General features: G+C 41.0%; 1 protein-coding gene and 1 long non-coding RNA gene across 3 annotated transcripts; one reads left to right on the forward strand and one right to left on the reverse strand.

Annotated features, from left to right (window-relative positions):
• The first annotated feature begins 2,497 nt into the window (after positions 1-2,497).
• Positions 2,498-18,039, forward strand: LOC310710268. The gene is made up of 4 exons (XR_014527915.1): positions 2,498-2,661; positions 8,166-8,272; positions 8,750-8,817; positions 9,722-18,039. It is a non-coding gene; the product is annotated as an uncharacterized lncRNA (long non-coding RNA).
• Positions 18,040-18,730: 691 nt separating this feature from the next.
• Positions 18,731-25,423, reverse strand: OIP5 (Opa interacting protein 5). Of its 2 annotated transcripts, XM_083510222.1 has the most exons (5): positions 25,047-25,401; positions 23,702-23,768; positions 22,614-22,733; positions 21,301-21,382; positions 18,731-19,511 (listed from the first exon to the last, which is right to left on the reverse strand). In XM_083510222.1, exons 1-5 carry the CDS (start codon positions 25,318-25,320, stop codon positions 19,353-19,355), a joined length of 702 nt encoding a protein of 233 aa, XP_083366348.1. In that variant the 5' UTR covers positions 25,321-25,401; the 3' UTR covers positions 18,731-19,352. The 2 variants fall into 2 exon arrangements, with proteins under 2 accessions (XP_083366348.1, XP_083366349.1); XM_083510223.1 differs by lacking the exon at positions 22,614-22,733 and having other exon boundaries at positions 25,047-25,423.
• Between the last annotated feature and the right edge of the window lie 37 nt (positions 25,424-25,460).

Genomic DNA, 25,460 nt, shown 5'->3' on the forward strand with positions numbered 1-25,460 from the left:
TACACCTGCTAGCACAACAGGACTTGTCTTTTTCGTCCCTGCTCAAAAGAAAGGAAAACGAAACAAAAAAACCTGCTTTGCAGGCTCCTGCAACCTTCAAAAGATTTCGGAAAGCAAAGAGAAACCCAGCTGTATAAGCAGATGTTTGCTCATGCAACTTTGGATCTCACCTCTTGTTTTCATTACTCAGGTTTTAAATGGCTCTGAATTTTCAACCTGCAGGCATTTAGAATGTTTTACAAGCAATATATATCAACTGGAATTTCCTGCTTTCTCTTAAGCCAGGAGTGTGTGGTCCTATTGCCCTTATATCTGTGGCTTAGCTATTTATCAGTTTAATGGTGGGAATAAATAGGAGTTTCCTGCCTTTTACTCAGAATATGTTAAGACAGAACAGATTTTAAAACTTCAGATAAAATTAGAAATAACGGGGAATGGAGATGAAATACATGCCAGGTAATGTGTATTCTTAACTCTTCTTGTTAGTCCAGCTGTGCATTTTAACTCATATAAACTTCTCAACTTGATGGGTTTTGCTTAGGTTTCAGTAGCTGTACAATTCACTGTAGAGTGTAGAAACCTGAAGACTCATTTAATATGTTCCTAACTAAAGGGACTAAAGGTTGATTCTCATGTTACGGTGGATGCAAATTCCCATTTGTCTACAAAAAAGAATACATTAAAGCACTGTAAAAAGTCTAATATCAATATGGAGTTACTGCAACTATTCATTTCCTGGCATGTCTTGTCAGAAAAACAACACTCAAGCCATTGTTATGTATGTTAGTATTAATCTATATATTAAAAGTACATAATTGTAAATGTGGAGCTTCCCTAATATTAATTTCCGTTTGCCTTGATCCCACCTAAAAGACAGAGTAAGTTAATTGAAATGATGGATCCAACTCAAGATTATGATGAACGTTGGTTATCACCCATACACAAAATATGAATGCATAACATGACATACCTTTTGGTGTGCTATGTTATCCAAACATAATAAACCTACTAAATTAGTACTGACTCAGTTGGTAGAGCATGAGACTCTTAATCTCAGGGTTGTGGGTTTGAGCCCCACATTGGGCAAAAATATTCCTGCATTGTAGGGCTCAGACTAGATGACCCTTGTGGTCCCTTCCAACTTGACAGTTCTATGATTCTGTGACTAGGAGACAACAGAAAATTGTCCCATATAGCAAACACCTCTTCTGTTATGGTGCAACAGCCTGAACAACAATCTTAAAACTTGTGCAGGTCTCTAGATAGCTTCCTACAGGATATTCCCCCTAAAGTATAGTCACAGTACCCACACAATTATGAAACTAAGCTTTCAGGGTGCTATCATGCAGCCCAAACATGGGACTTCAGAATTTTTATAGTGCCCCCCCCCCGAAAATTACTGTCAGATCATACCTGTACCCACTGATCACACCAGGAAAAAAGGGAGAGCTAGCAATTCACAGCGCCACCTAGGAGCAAAAATGGAGAATCTGAGGTACAGATCCCATGTGAATATATATGATTCCTACACAAGTTATTGATGGTGGTGGGTGACAAATCCCTTCTGAAAACCCAGAGGGTTTCTTTTTGAGATCTATTTTTGCAAAATGGTGGAACGAGGAAGTGCAAGATTCGGTCTGTGGAGACAAGTGTGATCTGAGTTTTGAAGAGGGTTTTGGTCTACATTTTCTGTGCAGTTGTTCCAACTGTGTTTCAAGAAAGCATTCCCAACCTGCCAGAGCAAAAAGCTAAGCAGTCTGATTTCTACTGAGGAAGCTCTTAAGTAGGGCTGGCGTGAATGTACCGCCCTTTATATAATGCTTATTCTCCCCCGTGTAATTTGCAGGACACCCAGAACTAAAGCTGAAAGAACTGTCTAGGTTGTAAGTGGCAGGGCCAACCCAAGACATTTTGGCAAACCACAAAATGGCACCCTCCCTCCCTGCCAGTGAAGAAGGGGTGAGTGAAGATCTAGACCAGAAACGGGAGGAATCTGCCTGCCTGCTTCTATGCCTGAGGCGGTTGCAGCACCTTGCCTTGTGGGTGGGCCTGGTGTGTTTAGGATTGAAGCCCGGTTATAGTTCCCTATCGGCCCATCAAGTAAGATCGCAAAAGATCCGGCTCTACATTCCCCATTCAATTTGGACGCGCTCACTTGAGCAAATTAGTGGCAGCGGGCACGAGCATCCTACTGAGCGAGGAGGAGGAGCAGCAGCAGCTGCGGGGGGAAATGTAACAGAATAAACAAAAGTACAATTTCCAATTTGCGCATTCCCGCCACCGCGCACAACCCCTTCCTTCCTTTAGGAGGCGTCCTGAACGACTGAGTACACCGAACGCCTAACACCCGCCTCCCGGTCATCCCACTTCTTCAACGCGGCAATAGGACTCGCGCGGAGGAAGGCGTATACCACATCGCGGTTGGCCAATCGCCTCTCCGTGTCCAGCCGTTTGGGGGAAGCCTACCCAATGGCAACCCAAAGCGGAGAAGTGAGTGACAGGAGAGCGGCCCACTCAGTGGGACCTGCGTTCTGTAGAACGGCCGCTGCGTCGCCCTGCGCCGGCCTCCCATTGGGCGCTCGAAGTACGGAGGGGAAGATGGCGGAGTGAGGGGGAAGGAAGGAGAGCGCCGTGGGCTGCGGCCCTGGGGCCTTAACTGAGGTAAGACATGGCGGGCTCAGGGGCTTCGGTGGGGAAGGTCCGTGGGCGCCAGGGCCCGCTGGACCGAAAAAACCAACCTGGAGCCTGGAGCTCACTTGGCGAAGCCCGTCCGTTGAGCCGGTCGGAACCTGCTCTCTCTTTACGTGCCTGTCCCGGTTCTGTGTCGCTGGAGAGAGACAAGTTCTGGGGTCCGGAGCGTATTCTTATTACCTTAGCTCTGGCCTTTTACCTCATAAGGGGCCTCCTTCCTCCTCCTCGTCCGGGGTTTGTGAGGGTGGAAGCAGCTCGCTTTTCTCTGCCTCCAGAGCCGCAAACTTGTAAGCGGGCTACGCCTGGAACAAGGGGGTCGAGAATCGCTGCGTGGCCTCGGTGGCCAAGCCAGGGCCATCCCCTCCTTTCCCCTTCTCCTACCTCCCCAAAGCTGGCAGGGAGCGACGGCTTGCTGGTGAGGCCCTGCACGGGCGAGGTGCTCCAGGCACCCGACGCTGTGCAGCGGCCAAGAAGGAGAGAGACAAGGCACACCGCCTCTCTAGTTCTCGAGCGGGTGGGGTTGGCGAGGCATTGCTGCGGGTACTTGGGCCTCACTGGGCGTCCCAGTGGCGAAACCATCTCCTGCCTTCTTTCCAGTGTTGAGAAGTGGGTTGGGGGTCGGTGCGCATTTTCCAGGGGGGTCCTCTGTAGCTCCTGTGCTTTTCAAGGGAAGGCGGGAGTTCGTCGTGCCTGCAGCCGACTAGCCCGGCCTCTAGTCATCGTTACTGCGCAGGGCCGATTATGTGTCCCCTTTTCTTTCTTGAGCTGACAGGGATGCCAACTTGAATAAAATATCGTGGGGACCAGGTAAGCCCAACCCCACATAATCGATCACATGACGCATTTCCCACACGCTGTTTGAATGGCGATGCCCGTCAACTTTGTGGGGCCCCGGCCCCCTCAAATATTTTATTGTGGGGTCCGAAGCCCCCAGGAGTTGGCTTCTGTGAGAGCTGTATCTCTTGTTGATTCAGCTCCCATTTTCCCTTGTCTTGCACTTCACAGCTTTCATGTGCCTGTGTGTATCAGAGATAGAACAAGCCATATGTTTTTGTGGGGATCAGGAAGGCTTTCGCTGTCCTGTTTCCATACTCGTATAAGTGGACATATTTCTTTCCATTATTGTTTACTTTTTCTGTGAATTTTGCTTTTTTTAAAAGAAAAACAACCCCGGGTCTTATTTGCTTCTTACAATTCTGCATTTAATAAGTAACACATACAAGCAAGAATGACAGATCAGCTGTTTTCCTAAAGAAGTCAAGAAATAGGAGCCCATCTGCAATGAAGAAATAAATTATGACTAGCTTTGGAAAAAAACATTGAAACATACACTATGAACAAGCTGGCAGATCTTATGTAGAATTGCTGGTGAGCTTCAGCAGATGGCTGGAGTGCATTTTGAATGCATTAATTTGTATGCACTGTATCAATTGCTATATAGACAAAGAGCAGCTGCATCTTATTGAAGCAGATACTGCAGAAATATATATTTTTTAATTGCATACTTAGGAGATTCTATTTATACAGCTGCCAAAATGTCTTTGAATGGAAAAGAGACAGATGTGAAGAAATGGAGGTCTAATTCAAACTGCCCCAAGTAAGGGTCTATCATTTTTGGCGAGCTTTACTGGCAGAGTCAAAAAACTGTAGTTGCCAGCCCACTTCTCTATGAGCCAAGCCCCTTTCAAGCCTTTCCCAAGGGAAGAACTAGTGGAAAGAATGCCAGGTTGCTGTCACTGCTTGAAAATGTCCCAAACCTTCAAGCAACAAATCAAGCACCCTCCCAAGGGAAGGGCCTGAGGGTAATGTGGCCAAGGCATGCAAGCCTTTCACACAGTGGTGCACAACGTACTCCACCTGCCTTTCCCAAGAGAAGGGTGGATGGGGAGAGTAGCCAGTTGGGTGCCACTGTTTGAATGACCCCCAAGTGCCTTCAGGCCAGTGGCATAGCTAGCCACTTGGGCACCGTGCATAGCGGGGCAGGGTGAGCAGGGCACAAAGCCAGAATCCCAGCGCCTGAGGTGTTATGTTCCGCTCAGGCGTCCTGCAGGCCCGCGTTGCTCTTTCAAGCAGCGCAGAGCCTGCAGGAAGTCTGCCCAATGCTTCCGCCTCAGCTGGAGGGTAATTGAGAGGGAGGCAGTGGGCAGAGGCCAGTCCCACAGTGCTTTTTGGGGCGTCATGGTGTCTGCAGGCGCCCAAGACACCATGGCTCAGGTTCGCTGTGGGCCCAGCACCGCTCGTGGGGCCAGCTCGTGCCAGTTGCATCCTTCTTAGCTGCCCTCCGGCGGCTGTGGGGGATGCAGCAGCTTGGCGCCCTGCAAGCACAGCCCTGGTCCGCACTGCGCTCTGGGGTGCCTGGATTTGGGTGTCACCTTGGGTTCCAGCACTCAACACAAATACACACCCCCAGCTTCTGGCAAGGACACTGGGAAATACATGGAAAAGATGAAAGCACTAAAAACTGTTATTTTGGCAACCCAAAAACCTGGGTGTTAGTGATATAGACATTTCCCCTGGAAAAAATTAATTCCAGCTTTGAAACTGCCTTATTTGATAGATAATTGCTAATTCATTTTATAAAGCAAAGCAATGCATTTTTATGGCCTTTCTGACACTAATGGGACTAAAATTCTAAAACTGCTGATCTCTTCCTAAGTCTATCTCCATCTTCTTGTCATCTTTGCTGGCATGACACAGACACCATTTTGCAGAGCTGGTGGTTGCTGTGTTGAAATTGGGCCTTGATCCAAGGCAATTGAGATATTACGATATATATATATATATAGAGAGAGAGAGAGTGTGTGTGAGTGAGTCCAGTAGCACCTTAGAGACCAACTGGGTTTGTTCTTGGTATAAACTTTCATGTGCATGCACACTTCTGGATATATGGACTCTGTTCTGAAACTGTATGCCATCAGTGATCCTAGCTACATAAGTGACACCACAAACTTTCTGAGGAAAATACAATCTTTGAACAGGTATCTGAAGAAGTGTGCATGCACATGAAAGCTTATACCAAGAACAAACTTGGTTGGTCTCTAAGGTGCTACTGGACAATTTTTTTAATATATTTTGAGTGCGTCAGACCAACACAGCTACCTACCTGAATCTAGAGGAATGGAGTATTACGTTGTACTGATATTGCAGCCATTGCACTTGAGTCTCAGCGGTGCTGTTCCATTATTAGATCTTGCTTTAAATTAGATGAAGTACAGAAATTTCAATTCCTATAACAGCCCTTTACTGTTGAGTACTGCCAAAGTACCTGTTATAAGTACGTAATTACATTTTATTATCATTCACTTCATTGGTTTTATTTACTATTTTAAGAAAGCAGAATAAAACTGCTTGGTACTAGAATCATTATAGCTGCTGACTAAACTGTGTCCTATTCCCCTGCTCTGCTCAGTGCAAAGTGATTATTTTAAAGCATAGCTTCCAGTTTATATTTTGCTGAATGGAGTAGGGAGATAAAGCTTCAGATTCTTTTTTGGCCTTAGTCTTATTGATGACAAAATTCTGTAAATGAAGAAGCACTGTTCTGGGAAATTGATTTGCATCACAAAATAGTCCTGGGCACCCCCTTCCTCCAAGCTTTACATAATGCCATGTTAGCTTCATGATAATGTATTAATACATTAAACATTTCAGTGTTGCTGTTCAGGGTGAAGGGGATTTATATTATTAATTGGGTGAGTAGACAACCTGCTTTGTGAATGTAGCATTGATTTCAAAAACACAAACCTGTTTTTAAATCTTGCATTACAGTTTCAATACCTTGACTTGCATCTTCACCTTCCATGGGTTTTCATGTGAGTTGGGTATAATTCCATCATGTCACTGGAAAATCTTGCATTATTTTGTTATGAAAATACTCTCAGATATGTGGAGAGGTGACTAGAACTGAAAGTAGTACGTATAGCAGCCACGTTCTCCCACTCTCCCCTTCCTACTTTCTTATTAGTTAAGTAGCTCAGCATTTCAGTTACTGTAATTTATCATGAGAATTGTCAGAGAATTTAAATATGCTTTAAAAATTTCTTGAGTAGTTATTGCGGTTTGATTTTTAAAATGAAATTTCAGAGTGCAAGATGCTATGAGAATTTAAAGACCATCTTAAATGGCTAGAAATTTCTAAAGGTGCTCACACTTTGCCTTTAAAAATATTGTGTATTGCAGAAAGTGAATAAGCACCAGAATGCTGCTGTTTGTGTGTACCGGGTATATGTGTGTGTTTAATTGTATGATGAGCACCCCTGCTCACAGGTGATCCATCATTCTACTGCTAGACTTGTCAGCTTTGCATTCTTAGGACCCGAGTGTAGTCCTTCCCTTTGAAATTTAATTAGAAACTGCAGATTTTCTGATCTTCTCTATTTGAAACACTCCATTCTTTCCCCAATAATTGCATATTACTTAATTAGATAGTAATTGGAGGGAAATGTAACCCTTTGTGCTTCTTTAGTTATGACTGCACTGTTACAAGCTGTTGAAGAAATGCAGAGGCTCTGAATGAAAAATGCATTCATTTGAGTATTGCATTTCTGACTGCTCAGTGAAGGCTAGGCAAATGTGATCTTGATGAATTATACCCTGATGTTAAATGCATTGGCTTGAAGATAAGAGCTCTTTCATGCTGTACACAGCCCGCTACCACTGTATGGAGCAATAAAGACAAGATCCAAAGAAGGAATTGTAACTCCAAGCAAACAGTGGAAAGGTACCAGGAAGGCAAAATCAATTGGTAGCTCCTGTGCACATGTCCCCAAGCGTTTGGGATTCGCCTGTACCTTTCTGATGCTGTACATTTCAGAAGTGTTGTGCATAGCTTGTTGGGTTTTAGAGACTGTTGTAAATCATGGCTTGCCACTAATCATGGTTAGAAGCTTCTAGTTGTGTCACATTTGCCAAGGGCAGGATGAGAACAGGAGTGTGCATAGTTAGCATTGCATCTACGTAATCCCATTTATTACAATGAGCACTTCTATTTATTCCTTAAGACAAAATTTATGAGATAATTTATGCCTCATCGTGAAAGGACATTGTCTGTTATACTAGCAGGCTGTGCATTGTCATCATGATTTATACGGGTTCTGGCACCTCTTTGGTGCGTTCCGGCACCTCTGTAGCATTGCAGCACGGGGGCACGCTGCTCAGGGCTGCGCGCCAGAGGCTGCGGGTGGCACTGCACTCCATGTTGAGCAACTGAGGCTGTGAGTGGCACAGTCTTTAGCGCAGTGGCAGTGCGGTGAGCAGGCAAAGAAGAGAGCCCCCCCATGGTCACCAACTTTGGCTGGGCACTCCCCTAAGAAAAGCTCAGCAAGTTCCGGCACCTCTTTTCCTAGAAGAAAAGCCCTGGGTGGAGACTTTTTTCAATACTAGGAAACCCAGTATCTTAGGATAAGAAGAGGAACATGTGATACATTTTTTTCCTGTGGCCTGAATTTGAGTTTCTTTCCTGTTGTGTGTCATAGGTCCATGCATGCACCATCTTGATTGGCAGTCAGAATAAGAAAATTATCAGAAAGCTAAAGGCAAGAGTTCCTGGTGATAAAGAGTTTCTGCAGCCATAAAGCAAAAGGTAAGTGTTGGTTTAACCCTTCTTTGGATAATATGAAAGCCGTTTGCGGCCTACCATCCTAGGAATAGTGTTTATGTTATACATTAAGTCTGCAACTTACACACATTTAACTAGTGTGCATTAAGCTTTACCACTTGGCAAAATAATAAAAATAAGTAAAAGGAGATGCACATCCAAGAAATTGCACCCAATGTGTTTTGACTATACATGGTTTTGGCTTTAGGCACAATTCCTGGAACATAACCCCCAGGTAAGTTGTGGGCTTACTGTTCTTGGTTCAGATGAGAGCATACCATTTGGAGTTTTTACAAAGAAACTTAGTAGTTTTGCTGACAACTCCCTTCTCATGCAGTTCTAAAACCAATAACTATAAATAACCCCTTTCAGAATAAAGACACCACCCATGAAAGTTAGCTTTTTATGATATTGTTTAACTGATGTATGATTTTTAAAAGCTCTCAATCTTTTCTTACCCAGGGGAAAACATTCTTGTGGTTGCAGTCAAAGAATCAGGAGTCAGAAAATTACAGTAGTCTTATGCAACAGTAAGTAAATATGGAAAGGTGGTGTTAAGCTGAATTGACAGAAATTATTTCAGGTCCTTGGATAGAAATCTATAAATGTATAAAGTCGGATAAAAGTATCTGGGTGTTTTCCACTACCCACTTGAAAGCTTTTTTCCAGCAGAGGAGAAGTGGAGTCTTGGATATGTTTACACTGCCCTGCTCGGTTACCTAAGTGGGCTCAGCAACGTCTCTCAAAATTCACTTCCTGCCAGCTGGACTGCAGGTTGACAGTTATCACTCTCTCTCACTAGATGAACGCATGGGAGAATGGCAACCCAGATTTTCCTTTTATTTTTTCTTCCATCAGTCTGCCTTTCTGTGCTCCCCCCTTTCTCCATCTTAGCAGGATGAGTCTGCCAACCCTCTCTGGAGTCATCCGACAAGGGGGGAAGGAAGCTGGGTCTCCCATTTCCCCTCATGACATGAAACCAACTCATAGTCTAAGTGTGCTGTATTGAAATGATGAAACACTCACCAACTGCTCACAGTTTCTGTTTATTCTCTGAGGTTTTCTTCCTCTGGCAATCTTTTTATTCCATTGCAATATCTGAATTAATTAGCATTTATCCCTGAAATAGGTTTATTTCATACATCTTGAATGATATACCAGGTAGACTTCTAGCACTGCTCATAATGTATTTAGCATTGGCCGCAGCAATCAGGATCTGTTCTTGGTGTGTGAAACCTGAGGGGTCCCAGAATAAGAACTGCTTGGAATACTATTGGGGGGCGGGTCACAGGCACTGTAATTCACCTGTAAAACAATTCCTCCAAATCTTTAAAAGTTCCAAGGTTCCCATAAACTGTGAAGTCAGTTTCAACTTAATTTAGAGTGAAATTACTTTCTCTTTTAATTAGTTAATTTGTGTGTGTATGTTTCCAGGTCCTTTCCTGTCGACCCAACACAGGCTGCTAAAGGAGCTTTGACTGCTTCTGGTGAAGAAAACTCCTTCCTTTATCTCCATGAGGGAAAATGAAGAAGCACTGCTTATTTTCTGCTCCACTCCTTAACATGAATTGGAGATGTAAAGCCTGTATTATAGAAAAAATACTACTGTCCTTGCAGAGCAACTGAAATTAATGGCTGACATTTCACTGAAACATGTAAACTTTTTGTTCAGAGTTTTTGCACTCTATAAATGATTTTGCATATAGATAGAGGCATAACCCTAATTTGATTGGCATTCCCCCCCCTTTCAAACTACCTTGGTAAAATAACTGCCTACTCTCAACATAGCATTTAGAGAAGTGAGCAAATTGATATATCCTTGGAACTTGTTACACAAACCTTTAAAGAAAATATTGTGCAGAAATAAAAGCATATACAGGTGTACTTAAAATGAGGAATAACTTCTTAAAAAGGAAAAAAAAACAGCTTGCGAAATTGCCCTGTTGGAATTTTTCTCCTTTTAAAAGTAGCCAATTTATAGGTGTCCATCTTGATGCCATTATGCGAAGCAGTTGAAGCACAGTAGCATTTAGTAATTTTGTTCACTGTTTTGAGTAGACTATTAAAAAACAAAACTTGCATATATAAATTTACATAATTGCTGGAAAGGAGAGGTGATCCTGTGAGTTGCTGCTTTTCTAGCAAGATCCTTCCCAAGGGGTTGAAATCTTGAAACCACCCCAGGAGCAATGGGTTTTACATGGTATCCTCAGTCTTCCTAGGGAATTCAGCAACAAAAGGAATAATACCTTTCTCCAAGCTTTTATCCAAAGGCACCGATAGTGTAAAATATATGTGAAATTTCCCACCAGTTGGGTGAACAAAGACAACACATGCTCAGAAAGGGCTTCTTCACTAATTTTGTGGGTCACTGAAAGTTAAGGTGGAAATTCTGTTTCTAACATGTTTACAAAAGATGCTTTGTCTCAATTGCACATGATTCATATAAGACATTTTCTTTAGCATGGAATAATAGCTGATTTATTAGCCACACCTTGCAAGGGTAGGTTGATTCCTGGTTTTAGAAAAGTCTCCCCCGCTTCCTTATGCTGAAGCCCTCAGCACTGCACCTTCAGTCTTACTGAAAATGTGAGTTTAAAATCTGCCAATGGCTTCAAAATATTTTCAATCTGGGTAAAAAAATGGGAGTGCATGTTATAATGGTCATTCTTGGTTAACAACATTTTCAGTGCTACTTGATGCCTGGTTTGAGGTAGCAATGGCAATATTTCATGTCATGGAAAACAGCGGCTGTTTGGGGTATTTAATAGTTTTGAAAGGAACATCCCAAGCTAAATACTGGTATTTGCTCATCACTTAATCTTATGTTCCTTTTATATAATAAAAGATTCACATAAATACTTAGGAAAGCTTATTCAGATGCTTTCCTTAATTCAAATCAGGTTTTTTTTTAAATGGGATGTTTAATTGAAGATTATCAAACAGGTAAATATTTATAACTACGGAACATAATCATATTTATGACTTGGGCCAGCTTGCTGTGGGGAAATTGTCATGGTTGTCATTTAGATTGGCTTTGAAGTATACTTAAATCCTAATTCAAATAGAAATCCAGAAATAAAAGTAGTTGGATTTCCTTCTAGGTTCTTCTGAACAGGAATTCCTGTTTAATTTATTGGGATTTTAGATATAGGGTTAGGCTTCTTAGTTAAACATTCTCTCATTCTGGAACTGAAAATTCAGAAGACATCAAGTGTAGTGATGATTTGCTTCTATGTCGGTAGACTTTATGTTGTCTTCCCTACGTACTTCTCTCAGATTTAATTTGTAAAAGAATATGCTGGCACAGAGTGAAAATGTTTAGTTTCCCTAAATTGTCAGGATAGATATAAGAGAAAGTGGCCATATCAGTTGCACAAAATTCCAGCAAAGAACAACTCCCCCATCCCCTTTCCCTCTAGATCCCCTGACTACATGAGGACTCAGTTTAAAAACTTGGAGAAATGAGTGCTGTACATGGCCCAAGAAACCCGTTTGTAGTACTTCTCCTGTAGCATCTTAAAAGTACTGTGTCAAGGCAATACTGCCTTAATCTTTTTATTTTACATTTTGATCTGCATCTGTTTATGTTGGCAGGAAATCTTTCCCTTATGAAAAACAAATACCGGGCAAGTGCAATAGTATAATATATACATATAAATATATTTTAATACTTGTGGACAAAATGTTACAAGTTGTTTGAGAACAACAAAATCACCAATGTCTTCCATTTTGAGATGTGTATAGTTCCATAAGCATTAGTGCTTTGTAGCAAACTGTAGTGCCATGTTAGGATCAGTGCATGAGCCTAGTAGTACTTTTTTTACAATTTCAGAGTGACAAATTAACAAGGCTGATGGTGTAATTCATAAGAAACTGACAAGATTATGGTTATGGGCTAAGGATGCAGTGTCCTTTCTAGGCAATGATAGCATATATTGGTGAATAAAATCAGTAGCATGAGGAGTACATGGATCTTGAATCTGTAAGCAGGTAGAAGTGCACTTCAAGGAAACTACAGTTGAAACAGTCCTTAACAAATCCTTTTTTGAGCAAATAATATTTTGCTGCAATGGGAAAATTCACTGATCTCTTGGACTAAGAAGTTTCACAGATTTAAGTGTGCATAAGGCTAATCTTTGCCACAACATGTTCTCATAAAATGTCCCTCATATATGACTGTTCTCCATTCAGAAGAGCCTATAAACTCTTACTCGGTTACCCACTAGTTGTATATTTGCTCATAAGTACCCTTATGTTAGAGCAGCATATCATCTATCAAGTTGAAAAAATGACTAAATTACAAATAATAACACTGCTACTACTATTCAAGATTGGTAGTATTCATTTTTGAAAGCAAATGATTCTCATTTTTCTACTTCCATAGAAAGCACCTGAAGGAGTTTGCTGTTTTAAAAATATTTAAATCATTGCAGTACAACTATTTGGGTCACTAAGATGTCTCCCTGCTTATATTATCAATTTGCTTTTAGTTCAAATAAGTGAGATCAGCAATTCAGGCACCTGATTTTTCTGTGCAGATCCTGTAGTCTGGACTGCTGTGATTCTGTTTTTAGAAAACAACTACTTGTAGCTTAAAGAGGATACTGCATCTTTTTCTTGGTCTTGTCTGTAAACGGCTACCTTGGTGAGGAAAAAAATATTTCTGGTTTTGGTTTACCATTGGCTAAAAATTCATAGGAAACATTTAATTAACCACAAAACAAGAGATCTATGTTTAAAGGTCTCTGCCTATTCTCCCTTGAAATTTGGGAAGGTGGGTTGTTTACAAATGAGCAGTGAGGACCTGAGCTCAGCCAAGGTTCTGTTGGAAAGAAATGTATCTGTCCCATTGAATGAAATAGTTTTTAGTGCTTGGGAGAATCAATTGATGGAAAAATACCTCTGAAACTGGAATGCAAAATAGCACAGTATGTAGGGGGAAAGAATCCCTGATGCAAATAAAGCCATAAGATGACTTAATCAATAGAACTTAGTAGCAATAACTGTTTGCATGTAATAGGAACTACTTGCATTAGCAAGTATTGTATAATAGAATAAATGGTACTAACCAAATAGGTTTGTGGTGCTCTGTGTTGCAGGGAGTTGCCTGACATGATGAGTTTCTCTTTAAAATGTTAGGAAAATCCTCAAAGGAAGTTGGCACTTGAATGCTTTATTGAGGAGCCTGTTTAAAACTCCTGCATAGCTCCCCCCCCCCCCCAAATTGATGCAACCAGGGCAGAAACTTGTGGTCATGGGCTAAAGATGCAGTGTGCATGAGAAAGTGGATGAACCCCTGTCCTCCTTGTCAATAGATAGCATGTAGTTGAACTTCTGGTGTGAAAGGGAACTCTTCAGAGACTGTGAACAGGGCCAGGTTCAACCTAAACATGCAATTTAGATTTGATTGTGGAAACTTGTTGCCATTACCTAAAGCTGGTTAGATGTGTCAAATTTTTTGAGGAATGTTGGCAAGGTACAAAGCATCCTAGCACCTAGCAAGTGTTGTGTCTCCTGAAAATGTTATTTTTCTCTTTAAAAAACCTTTTAAAAACTTGTACGCCTGTTACGTGGTTTCACTCTTAATTATAAAAGCTACTTTTGAGTTTGGAAGCTTCTATTCTAGATGGGTATGCCTGGCAATCTTACCCTCACCACTCTATAGAGTGCAGTTCATACCTCTTTAAAATGCAACTTGCACTAACCTAGTATGCATGTAAGACCATGTAAACTGTAAGCCTAATATGTAACTCTGCCTTAAACAGGATTCCGCTGAAGTAGAACAGATTCATCTACAAGGTTGGGATGTATACTTGAAGGCTTTACCTTTATTGTTTTCCTTAATTGGAAGGAGTTATATCCCAGCTGGTGTGTTTCTGCCAATAGAAGGCTTTTGAATAGGGATCAAGGCTATTTTGGGTAGCTCCCCTTCCCTCAACAGCTGCCCATACTGTTCAAAGGGCCCACCAATTCTCCAGGTCAGATTTGAGTGGGAAGGAGGAATCACTGAAGAGTGCCTCAACCCTTTTTCCACTGATGGCTCCACTGTACTAAAGAGCCTTCCATAAGCAGAATATGGCCAGAGGGTAGCCAGTATCTATCATCAGTCTGATTAATACAGCCACGTGTTCAAGTGGATGGAAGAAGCCCATATTTTAAAAGTAGATATATATTCTGTACAGAACGACCCCTATATATTCATTCTGTAATATGAGCTTTACTAATGGTTTCCAAAATAATGTTTGAAATCTGAATCAAGGAGACTGTCCTTTATATGTGAAAAAACAGACAACAAAAACCTGTGACTATTTTGTTCACATCACAAAATATACAAGGCACTTTTTACTGTTTTCAAACAAACATGATTCTAGGGCTAAGGAAATTTGCACTTTGTTAACCATTCTGAGCAAACTGGCAGAATCCGAAAGGCGTATCTCGGCTATGCCACCAGTAGGACTTGCTTTGCTCTAAATTTATTTTGAGTTGCTGGTTTGCAGATACTTTTCAATTTGCAAAACTGGTGCTTGACTGACATAGTGCTGCTGCTACCCAATTTAATAAATAATGAGCTTTTTAGCTTGGTATCTGGATAAGTGTGTGAGCTTCATACATGCAGGATTTGCTGTTGTGGTGCTAAGTCAGAAACATTTAGGATGTGGTTAACTGTTTGAAGATGCTTGGCTATCTTGCATAACCTCATAATGGAGAGCTTTGCTGCCTAGATCTATAGAAATGAGGGGTTCTGTTACTCTCCAGAGCAGCCTTTGCCAGCCTGGTGCCCTCCAGATGCTTTGTGCTGTAGGTCCCATCAACCCCAGCAGCACATCCAAAACAACTGGAGGACACCTGTGAGAGGCGGCTTCAACAAATTGCACTTAAGCAGTTTGCACCTCAGTAGCTGTGGTATTTAAACTCCTGAAGGTTTAGCACTGAAATTTGTTTCCATAAGCAGTTAATGAGGGGAAAGATCTTTCTATGAAGTGGCTCTTCATGGCACATAAGCAGCACTTGGGGTATACATGGTGTATACACCACCACCTCGCTTCCATTTATTCTCCTAACAGCCTTTATCTCTATCAGAGAACAGGATTTCATTCTAAGTATATTAGTGCCATTCTTTATGAATGGTTGCAGGGGGCTCTTCTTTAATAGACTGTCTCTATTCTACATGTGCACTAGTTTTTATGATAAAATCCCCCTTACTTGACTTCTCCCTTTTAGACCTTTTATTCTTGCTTTGCACTTTGAAGAACAGTAATTATTGAGCAGTAGAAGTCCAAGCACAATACATGGGTGCCAATAAATGTATTTTCCAAACAGGCTTCTGGGATATAGATGGTAAATTTGCAAGTGGTAGCGTTGCATCTTTGCAACAGGATTTGGAGGCCTAAGCTGAACTGAATTTTTGTACCATGCTTTATTAAGTACTTGAAGATTGAGGGTGGGGATGGAGGAAGGACAAGGAGTTTATGCCCTCACCCTGTACACAGAAAGGCAATGAGTTCTCCCTGCCCTGAAATGTAGAGGAATGGTCAGCTAAGTGGTGCTCCCCAAAGACTGCAGGAATAAAAGCTTAATAGGGTCTCTGCTGAACAAAGAACTCATTTGTATGAAAGGACTCTTATGACAGGAATGTGGAAAACAAAATACTAGAGAATGAGAATATGTCATGTGATGGGGCAGGGGAGAATGCCCCAAGGTGAAGATTTCCTACATAACTAGATGAGAAGGAAGCCGGTTTAGAGCTGGAGATTGGTTCTATCTGAAGGGGGGGCGCGCAGGATGAAAGCATTCGAGTTTGATCACTTGCAAGTTGGTTTTAGATGGAATTGTCAACTTTCCCTAATTACAGCACAATGAACATTCCACAGAGTTTAGCATCTAAATAGTTGCAACTTATCTGTCCTCTGCCATCTTTGACAAACCCTTGGAAAGCAGATGAGGTTGTGAAACTCAAGTATGGAAAACATACATGGAAAATTGACAATGGCACAAGCACATAGGCTCACAAACCAAGTCTTTTATAGAGGTAGTATTCTAATTATGCATGATTAAGATGTCTAGTGTTATAGTTATTACCAGTAAATTGATATATGCATTTATACATAATGAAGCAATAGGAACTAATATACCAATAGCTTGAACTTACTGCTTTGATTCTCAGATTTTGATTTTAGAGAACATTCTGTCTCTTTAAAGGAGACAGAATGTACAAATAAGAGAAGCATGACACCAAAACTGTGTATTTGAAAGAAGAATCAGCAGAATGAGCCCTTTTGACCTCTTACCAGGTTCATTGTGTTCCCTTGAGCCTACATAATATGAGCATGGTTGGTGGTAAGATGGGTTTCTTGGCTGCTGCAATTGTACAAATAAAAAAGGTGCAGAGTTTCAGAGTACAGAGAAGGCACTAGATGAATGCCAAATAGGGCAATAGCAAAATGTTGTATGTAGTAGGAATTTTCAGGTAACAAGAAGGAAGGAACCTGGATTACAACCTGTTGGCTGCAAATAAATGAGAATTTAGGTGGATGAAATCATTAAGCAGTCCTTACTCTTCAGGTATTGAGTTTAAATGACAGGTTCTCCTCGCCAGGTATCTCTCACCCTGTTAGGCAGCTATACCAAGATGAACTGGTTTCAGACCAGCATTAATATACCTTACAATAACTAATCTGAAAATGGCAAAGTTTTGCTTTAGACACAAAGCAAGTTAAAGCTTGCTAAGTAGGAGTGGAGCTTGCTAACTAGATTCAAGAGAGTTAATGGCACCCCCATAAAAATTATTGGTTTAGTTACAAAAAAAGTAAAAAGTGGGTGCATTTAATGGTAGAATATATATGCCGAATACATATTAAATATTAAGTAGAGGATGGTAGAAGCATAGCCCTTGTATCTAAACCTGGACTAGAAAATTATTTTCCTAATGTGAAGGTGCTGCTTAAAATAAACACTGAGTTTAAAGTTCCTTAACTAGATTATGGCTATACTAGTTTCTGCAGAGCAAGTTACAAACACTTCTGAAAAAGGATTTGTTATGGCAAATCTGCATTTTATGTTAGTGGTTATTTTCCCAATCATTTATTTTAAGCTTGTTATAGAGGCCATATTTTTTGCATTGCCAGTCTCAGTGATTAGTAGCTGCCAAATAGATGTATGAATATTGGAGACATGAGTGAAGGCTTGTAATGACATCAGTTTGACTTCCCCTCTGATTTCATGTTAACATGCAATGACTCCATAGTATTGTATCATTGAATTGTTTTCCCCAAACTCTGTCCCTCTTGTAGGTTGTGATTTAGGGCTCTGCTAATTAATTTCTTCTTTCAGAGCAAAGAAAAGATTGTCTTTGCAAATGCATAGGATAACTGATCATAATAAAAGGATTGTGAAAGCTAGAGTCTGGGAAAATGTACAGAAACATTGTATAAATTTTAGAAGTAGGCTGACATTTTGTTAACTCACTTGAACAAGCAGAACAGACAAGGAAGGTATATGCCACTGCAAACTATTTACTCCCATTGCACAATTATGTAACAAATACCACAAATCTACCCCTGTATATATATGAAGATTTCCAAAAGGCAGCTTGCTTTTATATCTATGCATCTTTTGGGGAGGGAAAGAGGGTGTTAAAATTATTCTTTTGACACTGTAAACAATAATTGTTCAAAACTGAACCTGGAAACTCTGCACCTGTATACAATTTTTTAGCAATAAAGCAGCATGGGCTGAGAATGCACTTAAAATGCCATTGTGTCATTTTTTCTAGGACGAACTCTTGAAACGATAGAAATGTAGTCAAAATAAAAAAAATTCCTTCCTGTAGCACCTTAAAGACCAACTAAGTTAGTTCTTGGTATAAGCTTTCGTGTGCATGCACACTTCTTCATAGAAGAAATGATAGAAATGTAGGTTCACATATTTCAGTTTGCCTTCATTGTGGAGCAGGAGAAAGATGTTTAATCATTGCAAGCTTATATGAGCTGTTTAGCACATCTGAGCCACTTCATACTCTCATGTATTTCTCAACAATTATGTGATTGGTTGCCATGTGTTTTGCAGTGCCTCTTCTCCCTCCTCTTCCCAATACAGTGGTACCTCGGGTTACAGACGCTTCAGGTTACAGACTCCGCTAACCCAGAAATATTACCTCGGGTTAACTTTGCTTCAGGATGAAAACAGAAATTGTGCTCTGGCGGTGCAGCGGGAGGCCCCATTAGCTAAAGTGGTGCTTCAGGTTAAGAACAGCCCTCTGGAACGAGTTAAGTACTTAACCCGAAGTACCATTGTACAGGGCTTTAAGTTTTTTTCTGAAAACTTATCAGGTGGTGAAACGAATAGGAAAGCAGCGCCATCAAACATAAGCTAACTGGTCAGTCCATTCTGTCAAATTTGTGTCTACACCATTTAAACAGCACTGCAATGCACATTCTTACATTGGACTTGAAATTGTTTTTATTGTTAAATTGCTTTGAGGTGTTTCATAGGAAGCAATTCATAAAGTTAATAAGAGAGACAGAAAAGCCTTTATGTAGGCTGCCTCACATCTGTACAAGTTTCCTAACCTATGCTCCACCTTTGGTATGTTTAGGCAGCATTTTAAAAACCCTGTTAGCATAGAATTCAACTGGTGTTACAGTTAAGAGTTCAAGTTTGATGAAATTTTAATAGTTTTAAAATTGACACTTTTAGTTTACACAACAGGTTACTGGGTAGACTGAACTGTCTCAAGCCAAATTTAAAATAAAATGCTGAATTGAAGCCACCAACAAAACTGTACAAGCTGTAAATTTCCTCTAAACAGAGGCTGCAAATGCATTCACTGTATAGTTTAGGATAGTATTAACAGATGCAACAATTCCAAAAAAATCCAGGCAGAACTATGTGTGCACATATAAAAATATAGCCGTTCATATGCTTTGTGTAATCCATTTGCCAGTCCAAGGCACACTGCCATTTTCAAATACTGTACAACCAAAACAGTGGTTGTGTGAAGGCAAGTACAACCTCATGTTCATCACAGCCAAATGCAGATATGTGACTGCAGAAATTCTACCAGTTAGTTGTTCAACTTCTTCCTTGTTCCCCCAGATGCTTGGCCATGTAGTCTTGCTTTGTAGACCTGCTTTTCAGACATTAAAGTCTGCTGCTTTCTTTCTTCGAGTTTCTCAATCAATCGTTCTATCCGTATGTGCGCTAAAACAAGACTCTCCTTTAACTACCAAAAAAAAAAATTAATCGCCAAGCTTAGATAAAATGAAGTGATGCAGAAAACCAATTATATCAGCCAAATCTTTGTCAGTGAAAACAAAAAAAGTTTTAAGTCAATATTTTAAGTCCAGCGACGCACCTTGTAACTATGCATTTGAGAGGCATCTCTATTAAAGGTGTGGGAGAAAATCAACATTGCACCAAGGCTATTCAGTCAGGTCAAGCATTTTGGCTTGCTAGATGAATCAATCCCCTTTACCTGTTTCGGGTGTTCTATCAACCAAACACCCCCTTGACCCAATTATAGAGGGCACAGGGGAAGGAGGGGGGAACCCCAGGGCACAAGCAGAAGTCCTTGTTCAGGGTATCTCTCATGTATCTTGGGGAAGTGACTAGGGCAGCTGAGCGCTCCTTCCTGATAGCTCTCCAAACTTGATTGGCATGAACCCAGCATGCTGACAACCGATCCTTCAAGAATCGTGTAAGACAGTTTGTCATGTGCAAATTTGGTTCCACTTGCTCCTCACCTTTTAGCCCACCTCACTGGCCTCAGATGAAAGCTGGTACTGTCAGCTGTGTAGTCTGACACTTAATCATACTTGGGAAGATTTAAACTCAATAGGTACCCTATGGCCTACCATAGCTGTTTGCTAGCATGGCCAAGGGTTGCTCATCCCTGGTTTAAACAGTTCTACTTGATCTAAAGAAATGATGAAGCTGTACAGGGCCTGTTCCAAACCTCTCCAACTGCACAGAATCCACTGCAGCAGCTATTTCATTTGGCATTTGGGTAATGGCAGAAGCCTCAGAATATGTGAGAGGAGTCCACAATGCAGTTCCTACCAGAACTGGGGCAACATTGATGCAGGAAGAAGCCGCGCTGTGGACTCCTCTTTTATAGCACAGGAATTCTCCTGTTTCCTCGAGTGGCACAGGAAAGTCAAGCTGGAACAGCTCCTATTTGTCTCAGATAAAGTGAGGACACACTCTCTGAATATCTTATTAGTAGAGTATACCATATTTGCCTTTGGTATTCGGCTGCCGAATGTGTTCATGTGCTCTTTGGTTTAAATGAGCAAAGGACTGCATTAAGCTCAATTTTATGGACTGCTTGTTTTGAAAAGCTTGTTTATGAAAACAGGATGCTGTAGTTAGTTTCCAGAAAATATTTATAATTTAAACTGAAAAATGTTAATATTTTACCAGTTTAAAGTATAAATATTTTCTGGAAACTAACTACAGCATCCTATTTTCATACAACCATGTGCTTGAAAGCACAACCGGTGTTGGCTAAGTGTGCCTGGGAGCTATTTTTTCTATTTCACAGACTTGGAGGGTTGCCTTTGGTTTGCCAAGCCTCAAAACAGTTTGTGGCCATTATTATTACTAGAAAAGAGCCTGTGTTTCTATGTTCCATAAATGTCTGAAAGACTGCTCTGACTACTCCTTTTAAACCTCAGTTTAAAAGTGCAACAGTCTATAAGAGAAACCCAGGTTCAAATTCTACCCTGTCAAAGACTATCAGCACCATTCTATCTATGTCTGCTCATAAGTAAGTCATATTGAATCAGTGATTTCAGTGGGCCTTATACTCCCAGGTGAATGGGGTTAGGATAGCAGCCTAAAAAAGTTCACTAGACGCTCTCTGTTGCAAGGGTTGCAAAGCTGATAAGAGCACTTAACATGTTTTGTAATGGTACATATTTTTGTACATTAGTCACACTTTTATCTGCCCAGTTCCCCTGTGAGAAGGGGAAAACAGTAGTTAACAAACACAAAATCAGAAGAACACTTACTTTCTGTACTTGTTCCTTTAGGCTCACAGGAGGACAGGTCATCTTTGAGGCTTCAATTGTGGTTTTAGTTTTTAACAAGTAACTGAAAAACCGGTTAAAAGACAATACATTTTGAAATTAGCTGATCAGTCATAGGAATGTATGAATAAAGGAGAAGATAAACATAACTTATATTGCAATTTTTCAGAATATTGTGTTCACTTTTTTCAACATTTTATGTCTACTCCAGCAAGAGAAATCTAAATATTCAAAAGTGAAGATTATTAATAATAACAACAACCATGTAATAGTATTTTGCCAGCATCCTGATTTCAATTATTATATCCTAACGTGATATAATCTCCTGAAATTAATAGGTTTCCACAATCTCATACTGCAGTACATTTCAGATTCTTAACAATGTATTTTGAAGGACCTAGTTATTCAATATACAACACTTATTTTATTTTCAAGAAAATAACTTCTCGCCTCTCCTGTCCCTTCCTCAAGTAGGCTAAACTTTTGTGGTCATAGATCACTTCTATTTTATAGCCAAGTTTTAAGCCCTTTCATACAGCATATTCAAAGGTCAATGCCTTATCATGAAGTAATACTTAAGCACCCAATCAACAAGTAAATGTCATCCACTGAAAAGCACCATCTTGAGCCATGACAATACGGTTTCTCATTCACAAGTCAAGACACAAGACTGCATGATCATTGTTTAGCATAATAGCAAGGCTATTCAAATCCCAGGTCAGCTGTGAAGCTCACTGGGTGACTTTGGACCTGTACTTCCCACTAGCCATATAATACTGGGCTGTTGGGAATCTAAACTGGAAGGGAAGCAGTCCCCTGAGCTCTTTGTAGAGGTGATGGGATAAAAAAAGGGGGGGGGGAAATTAAGTGAAATCACCCTTAAGGTCCAGAAAATATGAATGGTACTTTCCAGTGGCTAATTGAATAAATCTCCTAAACTTTTATTCCCACTGGAAAATTAGTTTTAGATCAGCTCTCATAACAGCATGGTGTTACTATTGGAATAGTTATTTTCAGTTGTATTCTGCTTCAGTTGTACGCCTGCTTCTACCCAAACATTAGCTACATGTTGTGCTGCTGTAACTACCACAGCATAGTGTCTACAAATGATGCCATCAGCCAGTATCTCTTTTGGAAAAGCCTTTTTTAATCCTTTGCATGCCTTTTTATGAAACCTTCATATATAAACTTATACAGGATGTCTTGTATGTGTCAGTTTGTTACCCTTCGTTTTACTGGAGTTTATCCGCATGACTTAACCATCCAATCAGTTCAATATGCATCTGGACACTAACCATATGATGTTGTCCTTCAAAAGGCAAAAGAAGCCTCGCAGGTGAGCCAGAGGTTTTGAACAATAGAGTCTGAAACCTATTCCCGCTTTACATTCTCGACAGTACAACATGTTGTAGGTGCTGGGGGGAAAAGACCATGTGTGAAGTCAGCATTCCATAATATGCTTTATGACCAAACCAGGGGCTTCAGCCACCATAAGCAACATTTTTGGAATTTGCCCTAGAAAATCCAGAATTATTCAGTAATAAAAACCAAATTTAGAGTATGCATCTTTCCATTAGTAGATAGCGGGCATAGGCAAACTCGGGCCTCCAGATGTTTTGGGACCATTATTCCCATCATCCCTGACCACTGGTCCTGCTAGCTAGGGATCATGGGAGTTGTAGGCCAAAAACATCTGGAGGGCCGAGTTTGCCTAGCTTGGTATATAGCTTCCAAATTTACAGGGGAGAGGGGTGTTGCAAAAACCTGTATGAACATATTCCTTGTGATAAGAATGCAGCATGGTTTCCTTACTACAGAATATGCATCCTTAAACAAAAGATGCTGCATTCATCCAAAATATTTACAAAGAAGTCCTATGGGGGCAGCGGTGGGAGAATCCAAGGTGGATGAAAGACCAAATCGAAAGCTCTGCGGAGCTGGTAGGGCAGAAAATTGGGGTGGGGAACAAGGAGGATGTTTCCGAATTTCTTCTTTCACTGGTTCCCATAACATCTTATTGTTTTCACAGTCAGAAAGCTAGAGAAGGCAGAAACCCTTCTCTGCCCAGATCTTTCTCGATCTATACTCTTCTAGGACCCCAGGATACCCACCCCAGGAAACAAAGGAAAGAAGAGATGCAAAAAGAGCCATTTCTCGGAGACAAAGGATGCTCACTGGGAATGAAATAAACATTTACTTAAGCCAGGCATTTTATTTTGAAAAAGTACTAAAAAAAACAAGTCTGGCAAATAAAGTATTATTTATTTCATTAGCCACCAAGTCACATGCAAATAAAACAAAAAGGTGGCATAGGGTTCCAAGATATGCTTGCTCTTCTAAGCATCTGATGTAGTAAATTTTAATTAAAAAAACTACAACTCACCATCCTTTGAGGTCTCCCTCAATACAGACCATCAAGTTATCTTCCACTACAACATCATTTGTAACCTCTGAAAAGAGAAGCAGAGCTTTTGCAAATTGAATAAAGCTAAGCATTCATCAATGCATTACATTCAAACACTTTATTTCATTTAATATTTATTCAGGGACCTGTTAAGACACCTGTAAATTATTCAGATAGATCTCATAGAAACAATTTATTTTCATGCTTGAAAAATAAGAGACGGCTAGTGCTAGAATCACTGCAACATGCACTTTAGGTTTAATATATATTATTACAGGCATATTTAAATTGGTACTGAAGCATTTTACACAAGCTAAGATCTAAATTTAAAATGTCACTTTCAGAAATCATAGTAGAAAAGGGACTCTCACTGAAGATTGCAAAAGTGGATTCCTGTTATGATAGAAATTAATGCTGTACTTTGGAATTCACACCATTCTTTATTTAGATCATGGCTTGTTGTTGATTTATTTAACATCAGTTAAGATTAATATTAACATTGGTTAAGATGCCGTGCTCTGGTCCATGGGGTCACAAAGAGTCGGACACGACTAAACGACTAAACAACAACATTAACCAGTTTATTGGTTTGGAAATGAAAGCTTCTGAACTCCTTGTGGCTATGCCACATGAGGGGAAGAGGCGGGAATCACCCCAACAGAAGGCTCTCCACAGCTTATTCACATCACACTAAATTGGTTTAGTGTGTGAATGTGGCCTTCTCAGCCTCAGAATGGTTGTGGGAATAAGGGCAAACAGAGTGTCATATATGGCCTGCGGTCTACATTCATGCTTGGCCAACCCTGTAGGGTCTCTCTCTCTATATATATATATCTACTGCTGCCAATACTGGCAAGGTCTCATGGAACTACATCATTTTTGTTTTTTAAATGTATCTTTATTGCTTTTATTTCTTATGCATTACATTTCAGTTTGAATTACAAGAAAATACAACATAAGAAATTAAAGCAATCAAAAAGTACCTGGCAGAAGACATCACAGAAATCATGAGCCACGACCAACATTTTTCAAGTGGCGGGGGCGGGGTGGGTTTGACCATCGGCTCAAATCTTTTAAATTCCATGTTTTGAGCTTCGCACGACCCCTACACGAATGTAACAGGTGTAATGATAACCCGTGTACATTGCCACGTGCGACAACAATCCTGCGTGTATTTAGTTGAACATCTGTGCAGCCTGATTGATGAAGAGCCCGGTGTCGCTCGAAAGTTCGCGCCTTTTCTTTTTCTAAAGAAAAGAAAGCGCCTTTTCTTTTTCGCTCCGAGGCTGCCAACCCAACACTCAAAAGAGTGCGACCCACTCACTGAAGCAAACGAGAAGGCGGAGCTTCTCCTCCTGGGCGCAGAGATGAAGCGAGTCGCCCAGCACCGAACGGCAACCGCGGCACTGGTAAAGCACGCAGTCCTCCAGCCTGAGACTCCGGGAGCCCGGAAGCCGCTCCCCGGGGTTCTCCGGAGGCTTTGCGCTTTGCTGACCATGGCGGCAGCTCTTCGTCCCGGGTTCCGCCCGATCCACCCTGATCACGCCTCCCAGTCGGGGCTCCTGGAAGAAAAGCTCCAGCTGCCGCCGCACGGCCATGTTGCTTCCCGCCAACTTTTCAAACCTAGTCCCCACCCCCTGGGGCGTCTATTGGGGCAGTCCCTCATGACGCTAGCAGGCTTTCCCCCCTCCGATTGGGTGCCGCTCTTACTCCTCAAGCTTTCCCCAACCAATCGCGT

Source organism: Podarcis liolepis (assembly GCF_965112155.1).
Source record: "Podarcis liolepis genome assembly, chromosome: 1".
Taxonomy (NCBI): domain Eukaryota; kingdom Metazoa; phylum Chordata; class Lepidosauria; order Squamata; family Lacertidae; genus Podarcis; species Podarcis liolepis.

Excerpts from the sequence above, each read along its gene's own strand:
- OIP5 (XM_083510222.1), bottom strand. The coding sequence starts at position 25,320 with ATGGCCGTGCGGCGGCAGCTGGAGCTTTTCTTCCAGGAGCCCCGACTG. Across the intron at positions 23,769-25,046 it reads CCGCCTTCTCGTTTGCTTCA|AGGTTACAAATGATGTTGTA; the intron begins GTGAGTGGGTCG and ends TTCTCTTTTCAG. Across the intron at positions 22,734-23,701 it reads GAGGGAGACCTCAAAGGATG|CACCTACAACATGTTGTACT; the intron begins GTGAGTTGTAGT and ends TTTTCCCCCCAG.